Source organism: Notolepis coatsorum (assembly GCF_963971535.1).
Source record: "Notolepis coatsorum genome assembly, chromosome: 14".
Taxonomy (NCBI): domain Eukaryota; kingdom Metazoa; phylum Chordata; class Actinopteri; order Aulopiformes; family Paralepididae; genus Notolepis; species Notolepis coatsorum.
Genome location: NC_140178.1, coordinates 53,595,558 through 53,616,417, shown reverse-complemented (window position 1 = coordinate 53,616,417; position 20,860 = coordinate 53,595,558). Strand labels below are relative to the sequence as shown.

General features: G+C 42.5%; 1 protein-coding gene across 4 annotated transcripts in view; it reads right to left on the bottom strand.

Annotated features, from left to right (window-relative positions):
- The window catches only part of LOC311240025 (uncharacterized protein), a 135,714-nt gene that overhangs the window by 95,860 nt on the left and 18,994 nt on the right, over nucleotides 1-20,860 (bottom strand). Inside the window, exon 1 of one of the 4 annotated variants that reach the window (XM_084328522.1) lies at nucleotides 4,517-4,660. The exons of 2 other annotated variants lie outside the window; for them this stretch is intronic. In XM_084328522.1, the coding sequence (XP_084184648.1) occupies nucleotides 4,517-4,657 (141 nt within the window). In that variant the 5' untranslated portion in view covers nucleotides 4,658-4,660. Of the gene's footprint in view, nucleotides 1-2,924; nucleotides 4,258-4,516; nucleotides 4,661-20,860 lie in introns of those variants that run through there. One more of the 4 variants, XM_084328519.1, reaches the window with a different exon arrangement.

Genomic DNA, 20,860 nt, shown 5'->3' with positions numbered 1-20,860 from the left:
AGTAAAACGTTCCTACATCCTGAACGATAGATAATTGATGTTGAATGGGCCATAGTAATGTCAATTTAGCAATACAATTTAAAAAGTTATAGCGCTGCAAAGAAGGTGAACATCTCCATAGACAAATAGCGCTGGCAGAGGATGGTTTAGGATGGTCAAAGTGGTGGCAGAGAATGGGTTAAAGGCCAACTTGCAGGTTAAACCCTACTCTGCAATTATGGGTAGTTTACATCATTGGTATCTAATTTCATTATTTATTTTTTTCCATTTGACGCCGGAAATGCCACTCAGAAAGGGTTAAAAAGGTCCATGCACGAATAACATGCACGAGCAAATCAAAAAGCTTATCAGACGCTAGCAGGGCCGTGACGTCACTCCAGGTAACTTTCCCTACTTCTGATCCACTACAAGGAGTTTTGACGAGTGCAGAAAGCTATTTCCGAGTGAAACCTTGTTGGCTGCGTCACAGTCACGAAAGGGGCTACTTAATTAATTAATCCACTTTATTTATAGAGCACATTTAAAAACAACAAAGTTTACCAAAGTGCTGTACAAGTCCCACAACATAAGATTAAAAAATATATATATAATATTAAAAAAAATAAAATAAAAAAATACGAAGCTTCGAATTAAAATCGAAGCTCGGCCCCGAAGCTTCGATTGCCAAAAAAAAGCTTCGAAGGTCAGCCCTACAATGAGGAGAGAACCATTTTAAATCGGGTGATGTTAGGAGTTTCGAGAATGCTGGCTACCAAGCTAGCTAACTTAGCTACTAACGTTATAAACACAATATGTACAACGACACAATGATTTACATTATTACAAATATGGTAACGTGGTTGTGGCTTTTACAAATAGTGGTTAGCTTTAGAGATTAATGGCTATGATCACGGAGCAATAGTGTTAGGTGAAACAGAGACTAGCTCCTCGGCTAGTAGTAACAAGAAGGCTCTCTGCTTCCTGCCACTACCTGCTGTGACTCTGCCCCCTGATGCCCTGCACCTTGTGTGACGTCATCATTAAGATGACACACGCACGTTATGAACCATGGATTCAAATATGCATGTGCGTGGAGGTTGTGGTTTGGTAGACAAAATGTTTGATAATTAAAAACGCTAAAACTGGGTCAATTTCGGAAAAAAAATCCCCCTCTTCATGAAAGTCAGCGTTGGCCTAGTCACATTGTTTATTGAACAAAAATACAACCTGCAAGTTGGCATTTAAGGTTTGTTGTATGCAAGATTCATGTCCTTTGCCAGTCACACTTATTTAAGTGATTAACTGCACTACTTGTGGTTGTTTTTAGAGATTTTAGAGACGTTTTATACTCATGCTACACGAATTTTGGCCTGTGCTACGTGCAAAAAAGTTAACATACAGCCCTGAAGGTACTGGCCTGTGTGGCTGCCCACTGCTCCTAAACCTTAAGTAATCAGTCAGGCTTCAGGAGTGGACTGGTCACTCCACAGAGACGGCCCTCATAGCAGTCACAGAGGCGCTTCACTTAGCAAGAGTGAAAGGCCTCCTGTCCTCATTCTCCTGGACCTAGTCAACCATCAGATCCTCCTCGCATCGGAATGAGAGTTGTAGGCTCTGTGCTGGCATGGCTGTCATCCTACCGTACCTCAACGACCACTCCTACCAAGTAGTAGTAGCTCCTGAGCAACGTCAGAAGGATCCGCCCCTTCGTGACAAAAGAAGTCTTGTCCAATCAACAGTCATGTCTCGCCTACGGCAATGCACTAACCTCGTTCCCAGTTTTATCTCCTCCGTGAGATAAAGCCTGGTAAAGAACTACGGCCGAAAGTGTGTATGGGGTAGAATTTCCGGTGTGGAAGCTGCCTCCGAAAGGACCAAACTTTTCCCGAATCCTGTCGGCAAACAAGCTAGAACGTGCCGGTCATGTAGTAAATTCTTCAGGTAAAGCCGTTGCAGTGGCTTAAACAAGGAAATATTGTGCACTTCACACATTTCTATAATTTTTTTGTCTAAACCTGAAAGCCTGTACTTCCGTTTACACACTTTAGGAGGCATATCTTGTCCAGCCTAGCAATGCACTGCTCGCTGCCGCCTGCCGGTCTCCTGACGACCGCCACCTAGCCTCTTCAACTCATTCAGAAGGCAGCCGCCCCCGTCTGAACTCCAACCTACCAAAGTCAGCCCATGTTACCCCACTTCTTAGGGACATGCACTGGCTCAACGTGGCCGCACAAATCGGCTTCAAGGTCCTCGACCTGGCATAACGCGCAGCGAAGGGAACGGCTCCCACCTAACTGCGGTCAATGGTCTCTCACTACACACCCTCAAGACCCCTCCGCTCTACATTTTATGGCCACCTCAGCCCTCAGACCCAGTCCTATCCGAGCTCTGGGAGGGTCATCAAAGAGAAGCCAGTCAAGCCACCTATTCTCAGTCATCGCTTTGTGCTGGAACGAACTTCAAGTTCCCACCACAGTTAGGACAGCTGAAACATGACCAATATTTCACCAGACTAAAAACACACTTCAATCAATATCAGAAATGAGTTTAAAAGAAATTAAACCCTTCTTACTGTCTTATACTATAATGCACTCTTCCTACTATACTAAATGTCTTTCTTTACTACTATGCACTCAACGCTGCAGCACCCAAGTTTCAGCACTGTTTGATGAACATTGTTACTCAGCTGTAAGAGTTGTAACATTCCTGCTGACTTGTCGTACAGAACTTCGTCGCTTTGGGTGAAAGAGTCAGCTAAATTACAAAATGTTAATGTATTTAGAGTGCATACTGATGACATATTTCTAAATGTTTGATGGTTTACAAAAGAGGGTAAATTTGGCTAATGATTTGGCTAGTTTTTACATCAAATTGAGAAAAAATTTACAATATTACAAATATTACAAAAATTACTTCCATCTAAAAACAAAACAGCCAACACTTACCACAGCCACGGGTGTCCAACTTTGTCCTGTGAGGCCAACTGATGGGATGGCCGTATCCTTCAGAAAAAGTCTCACTGTTCTGCATTGTTCCAGTCTTTCAAAATAGTCATCTGGTACAAAATGCGCTGAGCAAACTTTCTTCTTCTTGATTATTTCTGTCGGTGTGTCGGGATCTATGTTTAGTGCAACTAGCCACTGTTTCATCCGGACGGGGTCGTTGGTTGGAATTCTATGAAACATTACAATAATAGACCCTAGACATCTCTTCTCCCAGTCCTTATTATCGCAACGGTTTACAACACACCTACGACCCATGGTTGTATGATTATTTATCTATCGTTAGCAATATCTAGTCTAGAATCGGTTTATCGTTAACTATGTGCTACGTTAGCTAGCTTGACTGCGTGCAATAAGTTATAACTGCGCCCAGATGTTGTTCGTCAAGACTATGCATCTGCTTCGAAAATTACAATAATTTTACGTAGTTATGTCTACACGTGGTAAATACACAAAGCACAACATGTAGAGGCTACAGAAGACAGTTTGGCAGTTGTTGCAAGTCGGAGCTCTGTACTGCACTGTAGATGAGATGGGTACCTGTCTTCTTGTCTGATTCCATCTATGGAAGACTGCAAATAAACCAATTTAGGTCGCCGTCTTCCTTTAACAAAAGCCTAACTTCTGGCTTTAAAGTGGAATTCTCACACATTTCAATGGAACGCCGCTGTTAGCCTGTTCTCCCACAGGGCCGCGTCCAGGCCGAGTGATACAAACGACGTGAGGACGTTCTTTCGAGAATAATAAATACATTAAAAAAATGCTTTCGTTTAAGCAAGGTAACGTATGTATCCGTAAAACAAATTAAGCCCGTTTACACCTATGGTATCCCGTTTAGGCTCGGTAACAGACTAATAACTAATAACACACGCGCAGCAGCTGATTAAAAACAGCGACGGGACGTTGAGCTCAGCGAGTTCACTGCCGGGTCAAGTGATCAGGAAGTTCCGGTGACATTATTGTTGTATTTCGCCACTTTAAAAAACTAACTTTTAGATTTCATGTTGTGTAGACAATATCACATAAGTGGAATGTGAGATTTAATAACTATTGATAACGGTAACCGCATAATAACGTTTGGCCTCTCAACAGTTAAGTTAGGCGTTAGCTAACGCCAGCTCGCTCAAATAATTATGCGTTCGGTTGCTCCTCGCAAACGTGTTAAATCGGAAATGGTAAATAGTTTGGTCGTAAAGTCAGAAACAATCAGATGATTCAACCTTTCTTTCTTGATGCAGGTGGTTTGGTGGTGGATTTTTAGGAATCCCAGCATGTCAACGTCATGTTTCTGAGGATGTCTCATGATAGTCCATGTTCATAATAAAGTATTTTTGCGCCACACAATGTGAAGGGTCACTCAAGGTATAATGGAAACTGCCCGGTATTTACCCATCTATGTATTTACCAATTACTATTAATATTGACCAATGCCACGCTGTTGGTAAACACGGAAATGTCCGACTTTTGACGAGGACCGAACGCACAACAGTCAACACAGTACAGTAAACGGTAACGATGTCTAACTTGTTGCATACGTTACATCTGCGCGGCTTCTTCTTGCTGCTGGGGGCTGGCGATGGGCAGGTAAACCTGCCTCGTCCATCGTCGTCACATGTCCCCAAACGAATGGAAGGAACAGCGGTCGATTCGAGTTTCTTCTCTACTTTGACTCCCATCAATTCTCCCATCAGTTCCTGTCTCATGTCTCGTACAAAATCCTCGTCCGTGAAATGCAGACTGCATACTCTGAGGTTTTTCAGTTTGTCCACAGATGTGTTCTCGTGATATTTGGGGTTTTGTATAGCTCTGAGCCATTGCTTGCATCGCTCCTCATCCTTCAATGGGAAATGAAAAAATTTCACGTGCGTTTCGTTTTTCCTCTTGCTGCCCGTGCACTCCGGTACGACACAACTGTTAACCATGATAGACACCGAACTAAATTATTCTAGACAAAGGAAGCTTGTAGAAAAACAAGGCAGGCATTTTCAAGGCCAGTGCCGACTGCCGACTGAGCGAGAATGGTGTCCATCTAGCAGTGTTGCCAGATCTCGCGAGAGGAACAAGCAACCAGGTCTATCTGGAAACGAGCCCAAACCAGGCGACCTTGCCTACCACAATGTGAAAGAGGTCACTTGATCAATTATATTATTATGTATTCATTTTTTTTTTTTTTTTTTTAAACCATAAAAAATACTAACGTTTAATTATATTTGTAATTCAAAAAATGAGGAATGAATGAAAGTAAAGAAGTTTCATATAACAAACCAAGTAATCAGTGAAGGTAAAACAAAGACATCAATCATTAAAAAAAAAAATGACACACTGGCCACATCAATTCATGTATGTAGTCACTGGTTACTGCAACTACAACTCTGACTACACCACCCCTTCAGTTTTTAGCACGGTGCAAAGGAGAACACAAAATATCTTACTAGTTAACAGAAAATCCCAGTCCAGGTTATTTGCAACCTATTACTAACAAAGGAATCAAGCAAGTTGGAGTGTAACACTTTTTTATTTTTATTTTTGTATTACAATGAACTGTCCAAGCATATTAAGGGTGTGTTCACATCTGAAAGTCCGGGGATAGTCCGGACTTTCTAATTTGTTTACAAATTAGATCCGCACCAAATGTGAAAATGATACATCGTTTAATTTTGGTCTGCGTTCACACTACCCTGTTTGGTGCGGATCTAATTTGTAAACAAAGGACATGCTGTCGCATCTATTGGACTATACTGTAGCACTCACAAACGTAATCAGTTGCCGGCAGCGTAATGAGAGAGAAACTATTATGAGCACGGAGCTAGTCGACGAGAGAGAGAGCGAGAGCGAGAGAGAGAGCGAGAGCGAGAGAGCGAGAGAGCGAGAGAGAGAGAGAGAGAGAGAGAGAGAGATCCTTCCTGCGTAAGCTGTCAACTACTAGCTGCATAGAAGCAGCTCGAGATGCGTTGTTGTTACAGAGCTGCTCCACGCTGCTATTATGAAATTACCCAAAAAGTCTAGAGTAGAGAGAGAGAGAGAGAGGAAGAGAGAGACTGCGTCTAGAGAGGAGAGAGAGAGGGAGGAAGAGAGAGACTGTCCGCGTGCGGCGCCAGTCTAGAGAGACTCAGGAGTAGGCTACTTTGCTTCCTGGATTAGGTACTATAGTTCGATTGAAACGAACCGAGTCCCAACTTTTCAAGAGGACCATGGTTCGGTTGTTTGGTCCTCATTATAGTTCGGTTTGCGTTCATACCTGTACAAACCAAACGGACTATCGATCTAAAGGGACCATGGTCCACTTAAAGGGACCATGGTCCACTTAAAGTGGACCAAACAGAGTAGGTGTGAACGCGCCCTAAGTCAATAAAAATACTGGACATGACAACACTCCCAATGGGAAAATCACAGTTTCCCTCAGCTAACATTATATAAACAGGTAAATTCAAACCAATCTTAGGCATCAGTCATTACATGCATATTTAAGTGAAAACATAGTACATAGGAAAACACAGCATGCAGAAGCTAAACAGAGCGCAAAACGCGAACGCAGAAGCATGCACCGTTTGGGTTTCGAATAGACGCAATCCGATCCAACACACATTCAACAGCATATGAAAACAATAATACTACCAATACCATATTAGATACGATTATTGAAATACAGTAGAATAAATTCGGTTTGGATCTTGCTCTTTTCTTTTCATAGACCCGATATAGATATAGCCCCTTTCGTGACTTTCGGTTTGCAAGCCTGGGGCTTTTGTGACCGCAGTCACTTATTTTTACGGCGCGATTACCCAGTAAAGAAACAACCAAGCGTGATCGCGGGGCTCGGAGTGTGTCAAAAATACATCAGATCTGAATTTCAAAGATACCCAGCGTACAATATGGGTCTAACACAGCTTCACGATGGGGTCACAAAAGCCCCAGGCTTGCAAACCGAAAGTCACGAAAGGGGCTAATATAGATATAACCTGAACTCCTGAGTAAACAAAATAGGTTACCAAATTTACGAGTAGCCTAATGTTAGTCTAGTTTTTGTTGTAACATAAACCTAGACACTGAAACAAACACAAGCCTAGACACTGTGAACCAAACATAAGCAATGGGCCTGGTCCACAAGATACACTATACGACTAAGGTACCCATCATGTACAGTAGACGACAGAGTACAGCAACTTGCAATGGGCCTGGTCTACAAGATACACTACACGACCAAGGTACCCATGTACATGTCAAAATACTTCCCAAAGGTCAGTGAATACCACGACCACAACACCAGAGGGAGCTAAACAAATCAAAAAATCGTGGTAAAACAACATTTTCAACCAAAGAAATTGACATTCCCTAATAGATAGTGTGTACGTAAATGAAAAGGCATGTGTCTGATAGGGATATATTATTAAAATATTGTATAATTGGCTGATATGAACATAGATAATGTATGTAAAAGCTAAATAGTATATTATGCTGTATTGTATTATGAATTAATTATGAGTAGGTATTATTGTATTGTATTATGAATTCATAAGGCATATATATTGTTGTATTGTATTATGAATTTGATTAGGGTTTTTATTGTTCTTTTAATTGTCTGTATGACATGTAAATGTTGTGAGTGTATAAGTCTGTAACTGTATTTTATGTGTTATGGACCCCAGGAAGAATAGCCCCAGCACTGCTGTGGCTAATGGGGATCCAAATAAACTTATAAACTTATGTTAAACCCAGATTCGGCTCAAACAAGGGACTAAACACATTTCGCAATTATGCCACATCAATGTGGAACGCCCTACCCACAGCTGTAAAGGAATGTGAATCACTACCCACATTCAAAACCGCTCTTAAAGAGCACCTACGGGAGGCTGCAATTTGAAACTGGCCACCGTAAATGTCCAAACCCCCCCACCCCCTCCTAATAGACAGTCTCCTCCCCACCGTATGTATATATTCTCTCCCCACCGTAGTGTGATGTGAATGGGCAGAGTAATGACGTCAGGAGCAGGGACTCAAGTGGATGTCATTATTGAACTCAGGTGTTACTGATTGTGTGCGGGGATGAGACGCTGAGACTATTGATAAGCCAGTGGGACTCAGATATCATGGTTGGAGCACGCAAGCGGTAACCAGACTCTGTTAGGGCCCGGGGGGTGGGGTCGATCGTGGAGAGTTATCCACCGGCGATGAAGACAATTTAGCCCCACATTACACACTGGTAACACTGTTACCCACATTGCACTTAGTATAGGATTTTGTATTATGATCTATTTTTATAACTGTATAGGCCTACTGTGTAAATTGGTATATTGTATTGTATATGGTGTTATTGGTGTATCCTATAGTTATGCTCTCTGTATTATATCGTGCCTCTTAATTTAACCTGCATATAGGCTATTCCTTCCTATCCCCTATTTATGCCCTATTTATTGTATAGCCAGGCCGGTAGGATATTGAGTATGACCGATTGAGGAGGGACAGGGGAAGACGAGAGGGGGGATTAATTATTGCCGGAAGAGTGTTCCTTAATTAACTACTATTGTAACGGCCAAAATGGAGTTAATGTGCAGTGGATTTATGTGACCAGGGGGTGGCGCTTCTTTTATTTAAGCGTCAGGTAAACCTGTAGGAGGAGGAGTTTTGACCCGGAAAAGGGCAATGGTTTTTGACCGCACGCACGCACGCACGACGCAGGTCTCAGGTCGAAATGTTTGTATCTAATTAGTTATTGTGTTCATTATTATTTATCAGTTTATGAAGACATCCTGTTTGACGGTGAGGGAAAATAAATATCATTTTCCCAGTAAAGCTGCCTGCACGTATCATTTGGGACAAAGGACTGTTTTGGTATGAGACCAGCAGTATAACACGGCGCGTCAGCCAGTCTAACTACGGGATCAAAATTGCTCAGTAGCTCCGTATAAGACGGGAGCTCCTTTAATAACTATGGTTTGATGTGTTTTGCAAATGCCTCTTCGAGAGGGTGTCTGAAGTGCGTGGTTTATTAAGCAGGGGAGGAAATTAGGCCACTTTACTCGCCAAATGCGAGTATTTTTTACGTTTGGCGAGTGATTCATGAAGACCACTCGCCAGTCTGGCGAGTTGACAGTGCCACGAGAGCACTGCACAAGACCCGCGGACATATATAATGTTTAATAAAAGTTCCCGCAGTACTGGCCAACCCGCGGACATATTTAATGTTTAATAAAAGTTCCCGCAGTACTGGCCAACCCGCGGACATATAATGTTTAATAAAAGTTCCCGCAGTACTGGCCAACCCGCGGACATATATAATGTTTAATAAAAGTTCCTGCAGTACTGGCCAACCCGCGGAAATATAGAATGTTGAATAAAAGTCCCGTGGTACTGGCCATCAGTCAAGGAAGCACTCGCAAACAGATAACGTTAAACACAGAAGATGGAAAACAAACAGACTGAGCAACGGGGAACTGCATCCAACCCTAGTACAACTCTCGAGTCCAAGGCAAGGACACATTTAAATTACAGAGGTGTATGTTAGTCTATTGCGCACCGGACTACGACGTAAGGTTAGACATTTTATTTCATGCTCAAAAGCCCCTGGCTTGCACATCGCAGTCACGAAAGGGGCTAGCTCAACCAGTGCACAACAGCAGACCAACCCAACTGACGTTACCACAACACTTGACGGAACTTCACAGCACTGTCGTAAGGCCACCGTGCCGTCTTAAAGGCACAGTGAACACTCGGATGCATACACAACATTGACGTGGCTTGACAACCGAGGTTCAAAGTTAACTTGATTGACTGATTGAAAACTTTATTAACAGATTGCAGAATGGGTACAATACAGTACGGCTCAATACACACAATTGTTAAGGGGATGCAGACCAGAGAAAGACTTTCGTCTTGTTTACATCAGGGTCCCCCATTTTCAATTCATCATAACATATGACATACAGTACACGACATACAGATAGACAGTACTGCTACATCTATACATTTCACATCTATCTATCTATACACTTCACAACATACTTCGGTTTTTTTCTTTCACTGCCCAACCCAGTCCAACCCAGCATCTTTCACTGCCCAGTTCAGCCCAACCCAGTCCAGAATAGATCCCTCTTTCATGTTAATATGTGTTATGCTAATATTGTGAAGAGTAGAGACTGTTATTAATGTTTTATGCTAATAAATATTTTAAAGAGTAGAGACACGGTGTGATTATTACTATGATTGAAAATCAATTTAGACGAAGACATACAAAGAAGTAATTATCACAATTAGCGATTTTTTTTGGCTGGTAAAAAATCAGTTTGTCTGGTAAAAAAAATCAGATACTCGCCAGTTGGCTGGTAAGCCAAAAAGTTAGTTTCCTCCCCTGGCCTTTTGTTCCAAGGGCTGTGCCTCTTAGGTCGCTTTCACACAGGGGCTGTTTGGTCCGGACTTTCGGACCAGAATTCGATAGTCCGGTTTTTCGGGTCTGTGTGAATGCGCGTCGAACTCGGTTCGCGGACCAAACAGGCGAACTCTAGTCCGCCTGAAAACGTCTGTCTCGGTTCGGCTTCATCGAACCAAACGTAGGAAGTCACCTGATAAACCATCTTGGGTATATTATTACCGCGGCGCGCATTCACTGCAAAACAAGCACACTGCATCTATCTATCTATATATCTACTGTGCATCTTGGGGTAGACCAAGGAAGAAAAAAACACAGCTGTTATTATTATTAATATTACCACGGCGCGCATTCACTGCAAAACAAGCACACTGCATCTATCTATCTATCTACTGTGCATCTTGGGGTAGAACAAGGAAGAAAAAAAACACAGCTGTTATTATTAATATTACCGCGGTGCGCATTCACTGCAAAACAAGCACACTGTGTAAACATGTCTTGTCTCGTGGACAGACTTGGGGGGCAGAAGACCAAATAAAACAGCTGCTTGTGGGGAATGTGGGCACTCACAAAAACAACGAGGTGTACAAGTTGTTTAGCGAGAGGATGGCGGTAATGGGAATTATAATCGAACGATGGATCAATGCCACGTGTCTGCTACTATCACGCTCACGCAGTTTGTGTTGACGCGCATTTCACTTCAGGGATTTCCACTCTCCATTGTGTCCAATAGACGAGCGCCCTTTTCGACCGCGTGACATTGTTCAGAAGGTCTCGGTCCGCCTCACAGATATCTGTGTGAACGCAGGCGAACCAAATGAAGAATGCAACAATGTTGCAACTTCACCACCAGAAACGCACCGAGTCCTCCAAAACTATATGTGAAAGCGACCTTACAGAGGGTGTTTAATGTGTGGGATTAAACACACTGTGGTGTGTGCAATTGCTGTGCCTCTTACCGAGGGTGTTTAATGCGTGGGATTAGACACACCGTGGTGTGCAGTTGCAGTGCCTCAAAAAGAGGGTGTTGTATAATAGGAGCTCTATGGTACCCAATTGGTCCTCTTAATGAATAGATCCCGTGTCCTCTGTATAATCGTTTAGTATAGGTACTTTTATGAAATAAAGTGTTATTCCTTGTACCCCGGTTGTGCAGTTGGTTATTTCAGGGCATTTGGATAAATAGCAGTTTCCCTGCTAAATAGCAGTTTCTCCTGCTACTGGTATAACTCACGTATTTATTACAGTATGTATAATTCTCTCCCACCCACCCACCCCCTCCTAATGTGACAGTCTCCTCCCCATAATATGTATATATTCTCTGTTAGGATCTATGGGTAACAGTACTGTATATTTGCATATCATATATGTCACAATTCCAAATGTAACAGTACTATATACCTGTATGTCATGTATGTCCCTATGCCATAAATGTCATGTATGTTGTGCATGTCATAAATGTCACTATGAATTGAAAATGGGGGACCCTGATGTAAACAAGACAAACGTCTTTATCTGGTCTGCATCCCCTTAACAATTGTGTGTATTGAGCCATACTGTATTGTACCCATTCTGCAATCTGTTAAATAAAGTTTTTCATTCATTCAAGCACGGACACTGAACCAAACACATAAAATCACAGAATTGAACTCAAACCTTGAATGCCATCTCATTAAAACGTCAATGATGCTTGATGAATGAATGAATGAAAACTTTATTTAACAGATTGCAGAATGGGTACAATACAGTACGGCTCAATACACACAATTGTTAAGGGGATGCAGACCAGAGAAAGACGTTTGTCTTGTTTACATCAGGGTCACCCATTTTCAATTCATAGTGACATTTATGACACACACAACATACATGACATTTATGGCATAGGGACATACATGACATACAGGTATATTTAACATTGTGTGTGTGTGTGTGTGTGTGTGTGTTATAGTAGTATATCGAGCAAAGTTACGTCATATTCATCAAGTCTCACAATATTCGCTAACGTTAGACAGATGGAATAAATCAATCATAAAAACAAACATCACTGAAGTGAAAACTCACCACAGTCGGTGTTTCACTTTCTCCTCGCTTTGCGATGCCGATTGATGGGATGGCCGTATCCTTCAGAAAACGTCTCATTGTTTGGTATTTCGGTAGCATTGTTTCACAAAAGTCCTCTTGTGCAAAATGCTCTGAGCAAACACGTGCGTTTTTGATTATTCCTATTGGTGTGTTGACATCTATGTTCAGAGCAAGTAGCCATAGCTTCATACGGTCCTGATCTTTAGTTGGAATTCTATGAAACGAAAAAAAAAAACCTGGCTTCGATTGTCTATTATTACAACTCTTTACAACACAGAGAGACATGGTTGTAAAGTGATTAGCTAGTCTATCTGATGATATCCACTTCACTCAATGAAAGCGCGTCTTGTCGCTAGTAGCTAGTCTACTAGTCAGATTGGTTTTACTGACGGAAGTTACAACGGGGCTTTTGAGGCGTGAAATCACTGCGCCCAGACAGCAGTGGTTCGGCAAAAAATAGTTCCGAGTATATCTGCTTAGAAAACGGAAATGTCTAATTCAATTATTTTGTATTTCTCCACGTGGTAAATAAACAGGTCACAACATGTTTACAGGAACGTTTTGGAGTTGTATTTAGAGTGTATTTCGTGACTGTTGGGAAGTAGCCTGGGAACTCCAATGTGAATCACTACCCACTTTCAAAAAACACAATTGTTAAGTGGATGCAGACCAGAGAAAGACTTTCGTCTTGTTTACATCAGGGTCCCCTATTTTCAATTCATAGTGACATTTATGACATACACAACATACATGACCATGTTCTCCCCGTGCTCGCAAGGGTGCTGTGTGTGTCCCTGACTCCCTGTGTGTGTGCCGCCCATCGCATGCGTGTCTGCCTGCATGCTGAATAAAGACTTCTCCAAAGTCCAGTTATTATTATTATTATTATTATTATTATTATTATTATTATATACTCAGAACTATGTTTTGCCGAACCACTGCTGCCTTGGCGCAGTGATTTCACGCATCACCTCAAAAGCCCCGCTTTAGAAACTGTGGCTAAACAATGAAAACACTTTTATACCATATACCTGTTCATATAGCCTGAACTCCTGAGTAAACAAAATAGGTTACCCAATTTACAATTAGGCAAGTAGCCTAATGTTATCTTACCAGTCAGCAAGACTCTGGCAGGAGCACTCACAGGGTTCCCACGCTTGCCTTGAAAACATTTTCCATGCTACCTCCTGATTTTCCAGGTACCATATTAAGTGATGATCTATAGGCCCCTGAAGCTTTCCGCCCCCCCCCCCCCCCCTCCCCTCACACACACAACCCCCTAGGACACCTGACTACTTACTTGATTTAAAAGATGTGCCAGTCAAGTCTACATTGTAAATGCTTAGAGATTATGTCTTATTGATAATATCAATGCATGAAATAATGCAACAAGCTGTAGATCAGTGGTCCCCAAACTACGGCCCGCCTCCACATTTGGCCCGGCCCCCTAGAGCCCCGGAGCTTTAAAATAAAATAAGATTTTTTTAACACATTGGTCGCCAAAATCGCTTTCCAGCGTTATTGGCCGCCATGCGTTGACCGCCAGGATCGCTGTACAGCGTTTTTTAGATCAATATAAAAAAATTTCGCCATGGCATTCATAATTCATATATACACCCGCGGTGCTGCAGCTGGACCTTAGATGTGACTGCAACGACGGCTCAATACCGCCGCCTGGTAGATGGTCGGGCGAGTTACACTCGCCAACAGGATGTGCCCATCAGTGCATCGTTGAAACTCATCCGGCAGTCACATATCGTTGTGAGGACTCCCGACAGACATACATAATGGATCGCTTTCTAAACTTAATAATCTATATGATTTCAGCGTTTATTGCGACATACAAACCGGAAAGTCTCATTGGCCCACGGTAAGAGGAATATAACGTTATTTTCAACCCGATTGTGCGTTTCCTAGTTTGCAAACCATCTGATCAATATATCCACCCAACCTACATAAAGCATTTACTGATGATCGGGGAATTATAAACGACCCCCCCCCCTTTCCTCCATGCATGATGAAGCATAACGTATACCGATCATATACATTAGAGTTTTTTAGTGTAGCGTGTATGGGGGGGAAACGACAATCGATAATCTATATAATGCGTTTGGGCCTATAACTAGCGTTTTTGGAATTACAGCAGAAAAGATTAAAAACATACTTATATTCTAGAAGGTATTAACACAACAATGTATGAATGAAAAAGTATAACGTTCCTACATCCTGAACGATAGATAATCGATGTTGAATGGGCCATAGTAATGTCAATATAGCAATACAATTTTAAAAGTTATAGCCCTGCAAAGAAAGTAAACATCTCCATAGACTTACAGCTCTGGCAGAGACGGGTATGAGATGGGCATAACCCCCGGCGGGCAATGTGTTAAGATGGCAGCATCCCCATTGTCGGTGCTGAATGTTTGTTAGTGTTTGATATATTTTTTTTGGTTTTTAGTACTTTTAAACATCCATTTTTAGTAAGTAGTAGTTTTCATTTGATCCTATACATTTTTCATTCACCGATTTGTGGAATTTTTTTTTAGTGTCCTGAAAGGCGCCTTATAAATAAAAATGCATTATTATTATTATCATCCAGGAGGGAAAGACACTTTGGATAGTAGGGACTGCATCTCTGCCTGTCCTGGCCAGGAAACACTTTGCAACTGTGATCTCCTCTGGCAGTAGTTGGATATTATAATGTGTGGCGAGGGGTTGCAGCAATTCCACTGAGAGAAACTGGTCTAAGGCTGGATAACATGCCTGTATGCCTCTCATAAGTTGTTCTCCAACTCATGAGAACCTGCTCTCAAGCTCTTGCAGCATGCTGTCGACGACTGGATAGAACAGTCTCTGTCTCAGCTGATCTCCTGAGCTGAGGTCTGAGCTTGTGCCACAAGATGACTCAACTACATACTCGTCCATCCTTTTCTGCTTCCTCCTTTGGCTGGTAGTATGTTCCTCAATCCCAAGGCCATTACATATGGCCTTTGTCCTGTCATACATGTCCACTGCCATCTCTGAGGTGCGATAACCTTTGAGTGTGTCCTGCACTGTGCTTTTAAATAGTACAGAGCTAGAGCTAGGTGGTCTGTAGGTAGCGGTACTGTATATTTATTTCATAGTGTTATTTATTTCATTAATAGTGTTATTTATTTCCTGACTCTTTTTTTTCTGTGAAGATCCCGGAAAGGGTTATTAATATTTGGTTATGTGTGGCTTTCTGGAAAACAATAAATGTTTACGTTTAAGCACCCCTGCGATCGTCACTTTTTCTGTTACAAACTGACCCCGGCCCCCACCAGAGAAGGGAAAAGTTATGTGGCCCTCACAGGAAAAAGTTTGGGGACCCCTGCTGTAGATGAACAACAACTGGAACTTTGAGACACATGAGCACTGGGATTGATATATGTTCTCTCTTCCACTCCTCTCCTATCTCATCCTGTCCTCTTCTCTCCACACCTCCCCTCTTGTGTCCGCTCCTGTCTTCTCTTCCTACTCTTCTCAACTCCTCTCCACTCTTCTCCCTTTTCCTCAGTCATCCTCTACTCTCTTATCCTCCTCTTCTTCTCCTCTTTTTTTTTTTTTTAAACTTTGACCAGTCAGCTGGTTCTTTTAGCGTTTATCGCTTTTTCTGGTCAAGCATGACCGACAGAAACAGGTTGAATGGGGTATAGATCGGGGGAAAGACACTGAGAAAATACGGCGAGTCCGGGAGTCGAACTAGTGTACCCCAGATCCGTGACGCGCACGGTTGTCCCCGACGCCGAAATAGCGTCCGAGGTACGCGGTGAGCTACTGGAGCTCCCCTTCTTCTCCTCTTTCATCTTCGCGCCTCTTCTCTTCCTCCTCCCTCTTTCCTTCTGTGCCTTCCTGGCTCCCCCCCCTCTCCACTCTTCCTCCTCTCTACAGTCTGAAGATCTGAATGGTCATGAATCAATGATTTTTCAAAAATGTCTCACCCCAAATGTTCCTATTATTAGTATAATTTATTTAACGAAAAAAAAAATTTAAAATCACAAAATAGTTAAAAGTAGAACAAGACTAGACTGGTCATGTCAACTAGTATAGAAGTAATGTCACAGCCTAATGTGAAAATGTATTGGTAGTTAGCTAGCAATGCAAGCTAGTTAGTTAGCAAGCTGAATGTTGGCTAGCAAGTTTGTACTGCATGTGCTTGCTAACCATCATTAATGAATCCAAATTCAAAACAAACTCCCCTAAATGTGGTGAATAACACGGTTTTAGGAAAAGTCAATGAGTGAAATAATACATATGGGGATCAAACATAGTTCTAGTATTTTAAAAGCAAGGTAAAAATTACCTCAACAATTCTAGTGTAAGCTGCTAGCTAGCAAGATTGCACTGCTTACTAACTAACGTTGATACACCCAGGTTTACCACACAGTTAAAACACAGCTACTTGCATAAGAAGTTTCACTGTAGATGTCAAGGCTCCTGTGTTGGCTGGGAAATGCATGTATTTGACCGTTCTATTGAGATCGCGAGTAACGGTTCTCGGTTATTATTCCGGAAGTCCATATCACCAATTCCAACATCTAATATATCAGATATGATGCCAAGAGCATGCTCTACAACACGGGATCATCCATTTCTATCTACACTAAAAGCTGTTCACATGTAAAAGGGTTTTTATAAACTCATCTTAATTATGTGCTCAATAGTTTCATTTGATTACTATTTTACACATCATCCAATAACATTTTCCAGGACAACTGTTTCAATTTCCATGTAAGTGTTCACTTGGTCAGTTTCCATGACTTTTCCATACCTGGAAAATGAAAAAATAAATTCCATGTTTTCCATGTTTTCCATGTTTTCCAGGTACCGTGGGAACCCTGACTCATTCAAGGGTACTACGACTATGCTTGCACCTCATGGTACCAAAGCACCTCAAAGGCACTAAAAACCAAATTACAAACATCTCAAAACAAACTAGTCAGACTACTGCTTGACCTGACTCCTAGAACCCACCTCACCCCTGCCCACTTTGACAACCTAGGATGGCTTAGAGTAGACGACAGAGTACAGCAACTTGCAATGGGCCTGGTCTACAAGATACACTACACGACCAAGGTACCCATGTACATGTCAAAATACTTCATATAACCTGAGATGCCAGCAGTAGGCAGACAGTGTAACATTATGTGGTAAATAATAACTTAGCTCCCACATATTAAACAGGTAGGTGAACTTAAAGGGGGGTAATCTTAGGTCTAATTTTACCTAATTGCAGACCCTTCAGCACAGCCGCCCCCTGATTTGCGGCGCTAATCAGTACTGAGGTCTGCTGAATGTCTAGTAGTCACTCAGGCTGGTCAGAGTCAGAGTACGGGGGTAGTCGGATCAGTCGAGCCACTGGTCTGTGGTATGTTCTTCCTCCGACATCCACGATAGCCGAGCGGACTCTTCCGTCTTGCCCTTTTACCACACTCTTCACCCCTCCGGTGAGCCAGCGGGCTCGGGGGAGTGCCTGATCCACGATCATGACTGGGGTTCCTGGTTCTAGGTTGCCTCTTTCAGTGATCCACTTGCGGCGGCCTTGCAGCGATGGGAGATATTCGGTGGTGAACCTCTTCCAGAATTGGTCGGCTAAAGCCTGACTATACCTCCATTGTCTTCTGCCGATGATCTCGGTGGAGGCGTAGACCGCAAAGGGAAGGGCCGCGTCTCGCCGCCCCATCAAAAGGCTGTTGGGTGTTATGGGGTCGAGATCGGCCGCGTCGCTACTGACGTACCCCAGTGGCTTGGAATTCAGAATGGCTTCAATCTCCACCAGCACTGTGTTGAAGACCTCTGCCTTAGGAACCTGTCCTCTGAGCACGGCTGCTAGAGCATCATGAAATCAATGATTTACCATGGCCGTGATCTTTTCTAAATAAAGGTTAGCATTTATTCAAGTAAACAAAACATAATATTAAAGATACAAATGTGCTCCTTCTTGTACAATGAGTTGTTTACTCATAACAATTAATTATTTTAATATTTTAGTACATTTTGTGCTTAAATTCTCATTACCGCGATGCGTCCACATTGATTTCTATGGCACATTGACTTAATTTTATATTTAATAAACTCAAAATGTTTCTCTAAAACTGTATTAATATTGTTTATTTATTTGTGTCATCAAGGAAATTATGATGAATTATACAATTAAATTGACAAATTAATGATTTTTTTGTGGAAAACATAATGTCCTTGGATGCAGTTCTCATTCTCCGCAACAGTTTTCACCTTCCTGTTAAGACTACAGTATTTTTTTTTTAAATAAAGTTGTATTGTCCCATGATGCATCACAAAGAAGACCAGCTATAAGATGGCTACTAGGTAAGTGAAGTCACCTCAATGGTTAACACTTAAAAGTTCTAACTTACCTCTTCAGCCCTTGTACACGACAAAATTGCTTCTCATTACTGAAACATGAAGTAGAAGGCTACAAGAAAAAAAGAAAAAAGGACCAGCACCTTTGATAGGCACCATTGAGAAGAGAGCCACCCACCGGAGAGAGCCCAAGACCCTGCCCAACAACAGCCAGAGACGATTGATGGGACATGTTGTGAGTCGTTTCTTGCACCAGGATGACAACTCAACCGTCATCAATGGCAAAACAGGGGAAGTCCGCAAGAAAGGACAAGTGTTCAGGAAGAGGGCACTGACTGACACTTAGTATGGAGAGACTACATGTTAAATTTCTCAGTCAGCACCCTCGCTACAAACTCTCAAGGGCTCAGTTCTGCAGACTGAAGCCCTTTTGGATCGTGAGACCCAACGTTTCCCAAAGAGAAACCTGTGCCTGCAAAATCCACGAGAATTTCCTATTCAAAATCAAGAAGCTTCACCAGCTTGGGATTGTTGCCACACCATACACAACTGAAATAGTTGAGTCCTGTGTCTGCAGCTCAAGTGATGTGGAATGCATGTACAGAAGGTGCATTCAATGCCAAGGCAAAACCTTCCCTACAACTATTGATCCATCAACCAAGGGAAACATAATTTCCTGGGACCAGTGGGTTACCCGGACAGGTAAAATCACAAAAAAGGGAAAAGATGGTGCACTGGAGGAGACGAATGTCAAAAACACAGCACTGGAGAAGACACACACATCTATCGACAAACTTGTTGACCTCACTAAGGACCATGTAAATAAACTGGCCATTCATGTGTATAACATCCAGCACCAGTTCCAGAGGCTGAAGTCACTCAAGGAGAACCTTACTGAGAAAGAGGTGGCCGTCCACATTGATTACAGTGAGAACTACAGCTGTAAGTACACCAGGGAAGTGAAAGACACCCACTTTGGTGGCGGGAACCAGCAAGTGACGCTTCATACTGGGGTCAAATACCTGAGTGGGGGACGTGTGGAGTCTTTTGCGTCTGTCAGCGTCCCTAAAACATGATGCTGTTGCAACGTGGGCTCATCTTAATCCAGTGCTCAAGTCCATCCGGGAGGAACATCCAGAAGTGAAGCACATCCATTTTATTTCAGATGGACCCACCTCCCAGTACCGCAACAAGACAGCATTCTATCTGGCCTCGACAGTGCCTTTCATGAGAGGGTTTGAATATGTCACCTGGAACTTCTCAGAGGCATCTCATGGCAAGGGTGCCCCTGATGGGGTAGGGGGTGCACTCAAGAACCTAGCAGACCGGCTTGTTGCTTATGGAACTAGCATCCCAGACACCAACACACTGCATCAGCAACTGGCAACACACTCATCTGTAAGGCTATACATGGTAACAGAGGAAGAGATCATTTCGGCCCACGATTTGATTCCTCCAGCCCTGAATACAGTGCCCGGGACTATGAAGATTCACCAGGTAGGTCAATGTGACATGAGGTTGAACACGTTTGATTGATTGATTGAAAACTTTATTAATAGGTTGTAGAATGGGTACAATACAGTACAGCTCAATACACACAATTGTTAAGGGGATGCAGACCAGAGAAAGACTTTCGTCTTGTTTACATCAGGGTCCCCCATTTTCAATTCATAATGACAAAGTGGGCAGGGGTGAGGTGGGTTCTAGGAGTAAGGTCAAGCAGTAGTCGTCTGACCAGTTTGTTTTGTGATGTTTGTAATCTTGTTTTTAGTGCCTTTGAGGTGCTTTGGTACCATGAGGAGCAAGCATAGTCGTAGTACCCTTGAATGAGTGCTCCTGTTAAGTGTTTTAATTAATTAATTAATTGTCATAAGTTGGCTTAACTTTATTGATTCATATGCTTTTTTAATACATTTATTGTTTAATTTCTGTTTATAGCTGACATCTACAAAACCAGGGGTAATCCAGACCCGGGACGTATCCTGCTTTTGTGGCAGTGCATGTGGATGCTTTCTCCCAAAAGAGTGCTCCTTCATAGGAGCGAATGTGGAGTCAGATACGGAGAATGCAGAGCCAGGACCTGTTTTGGACG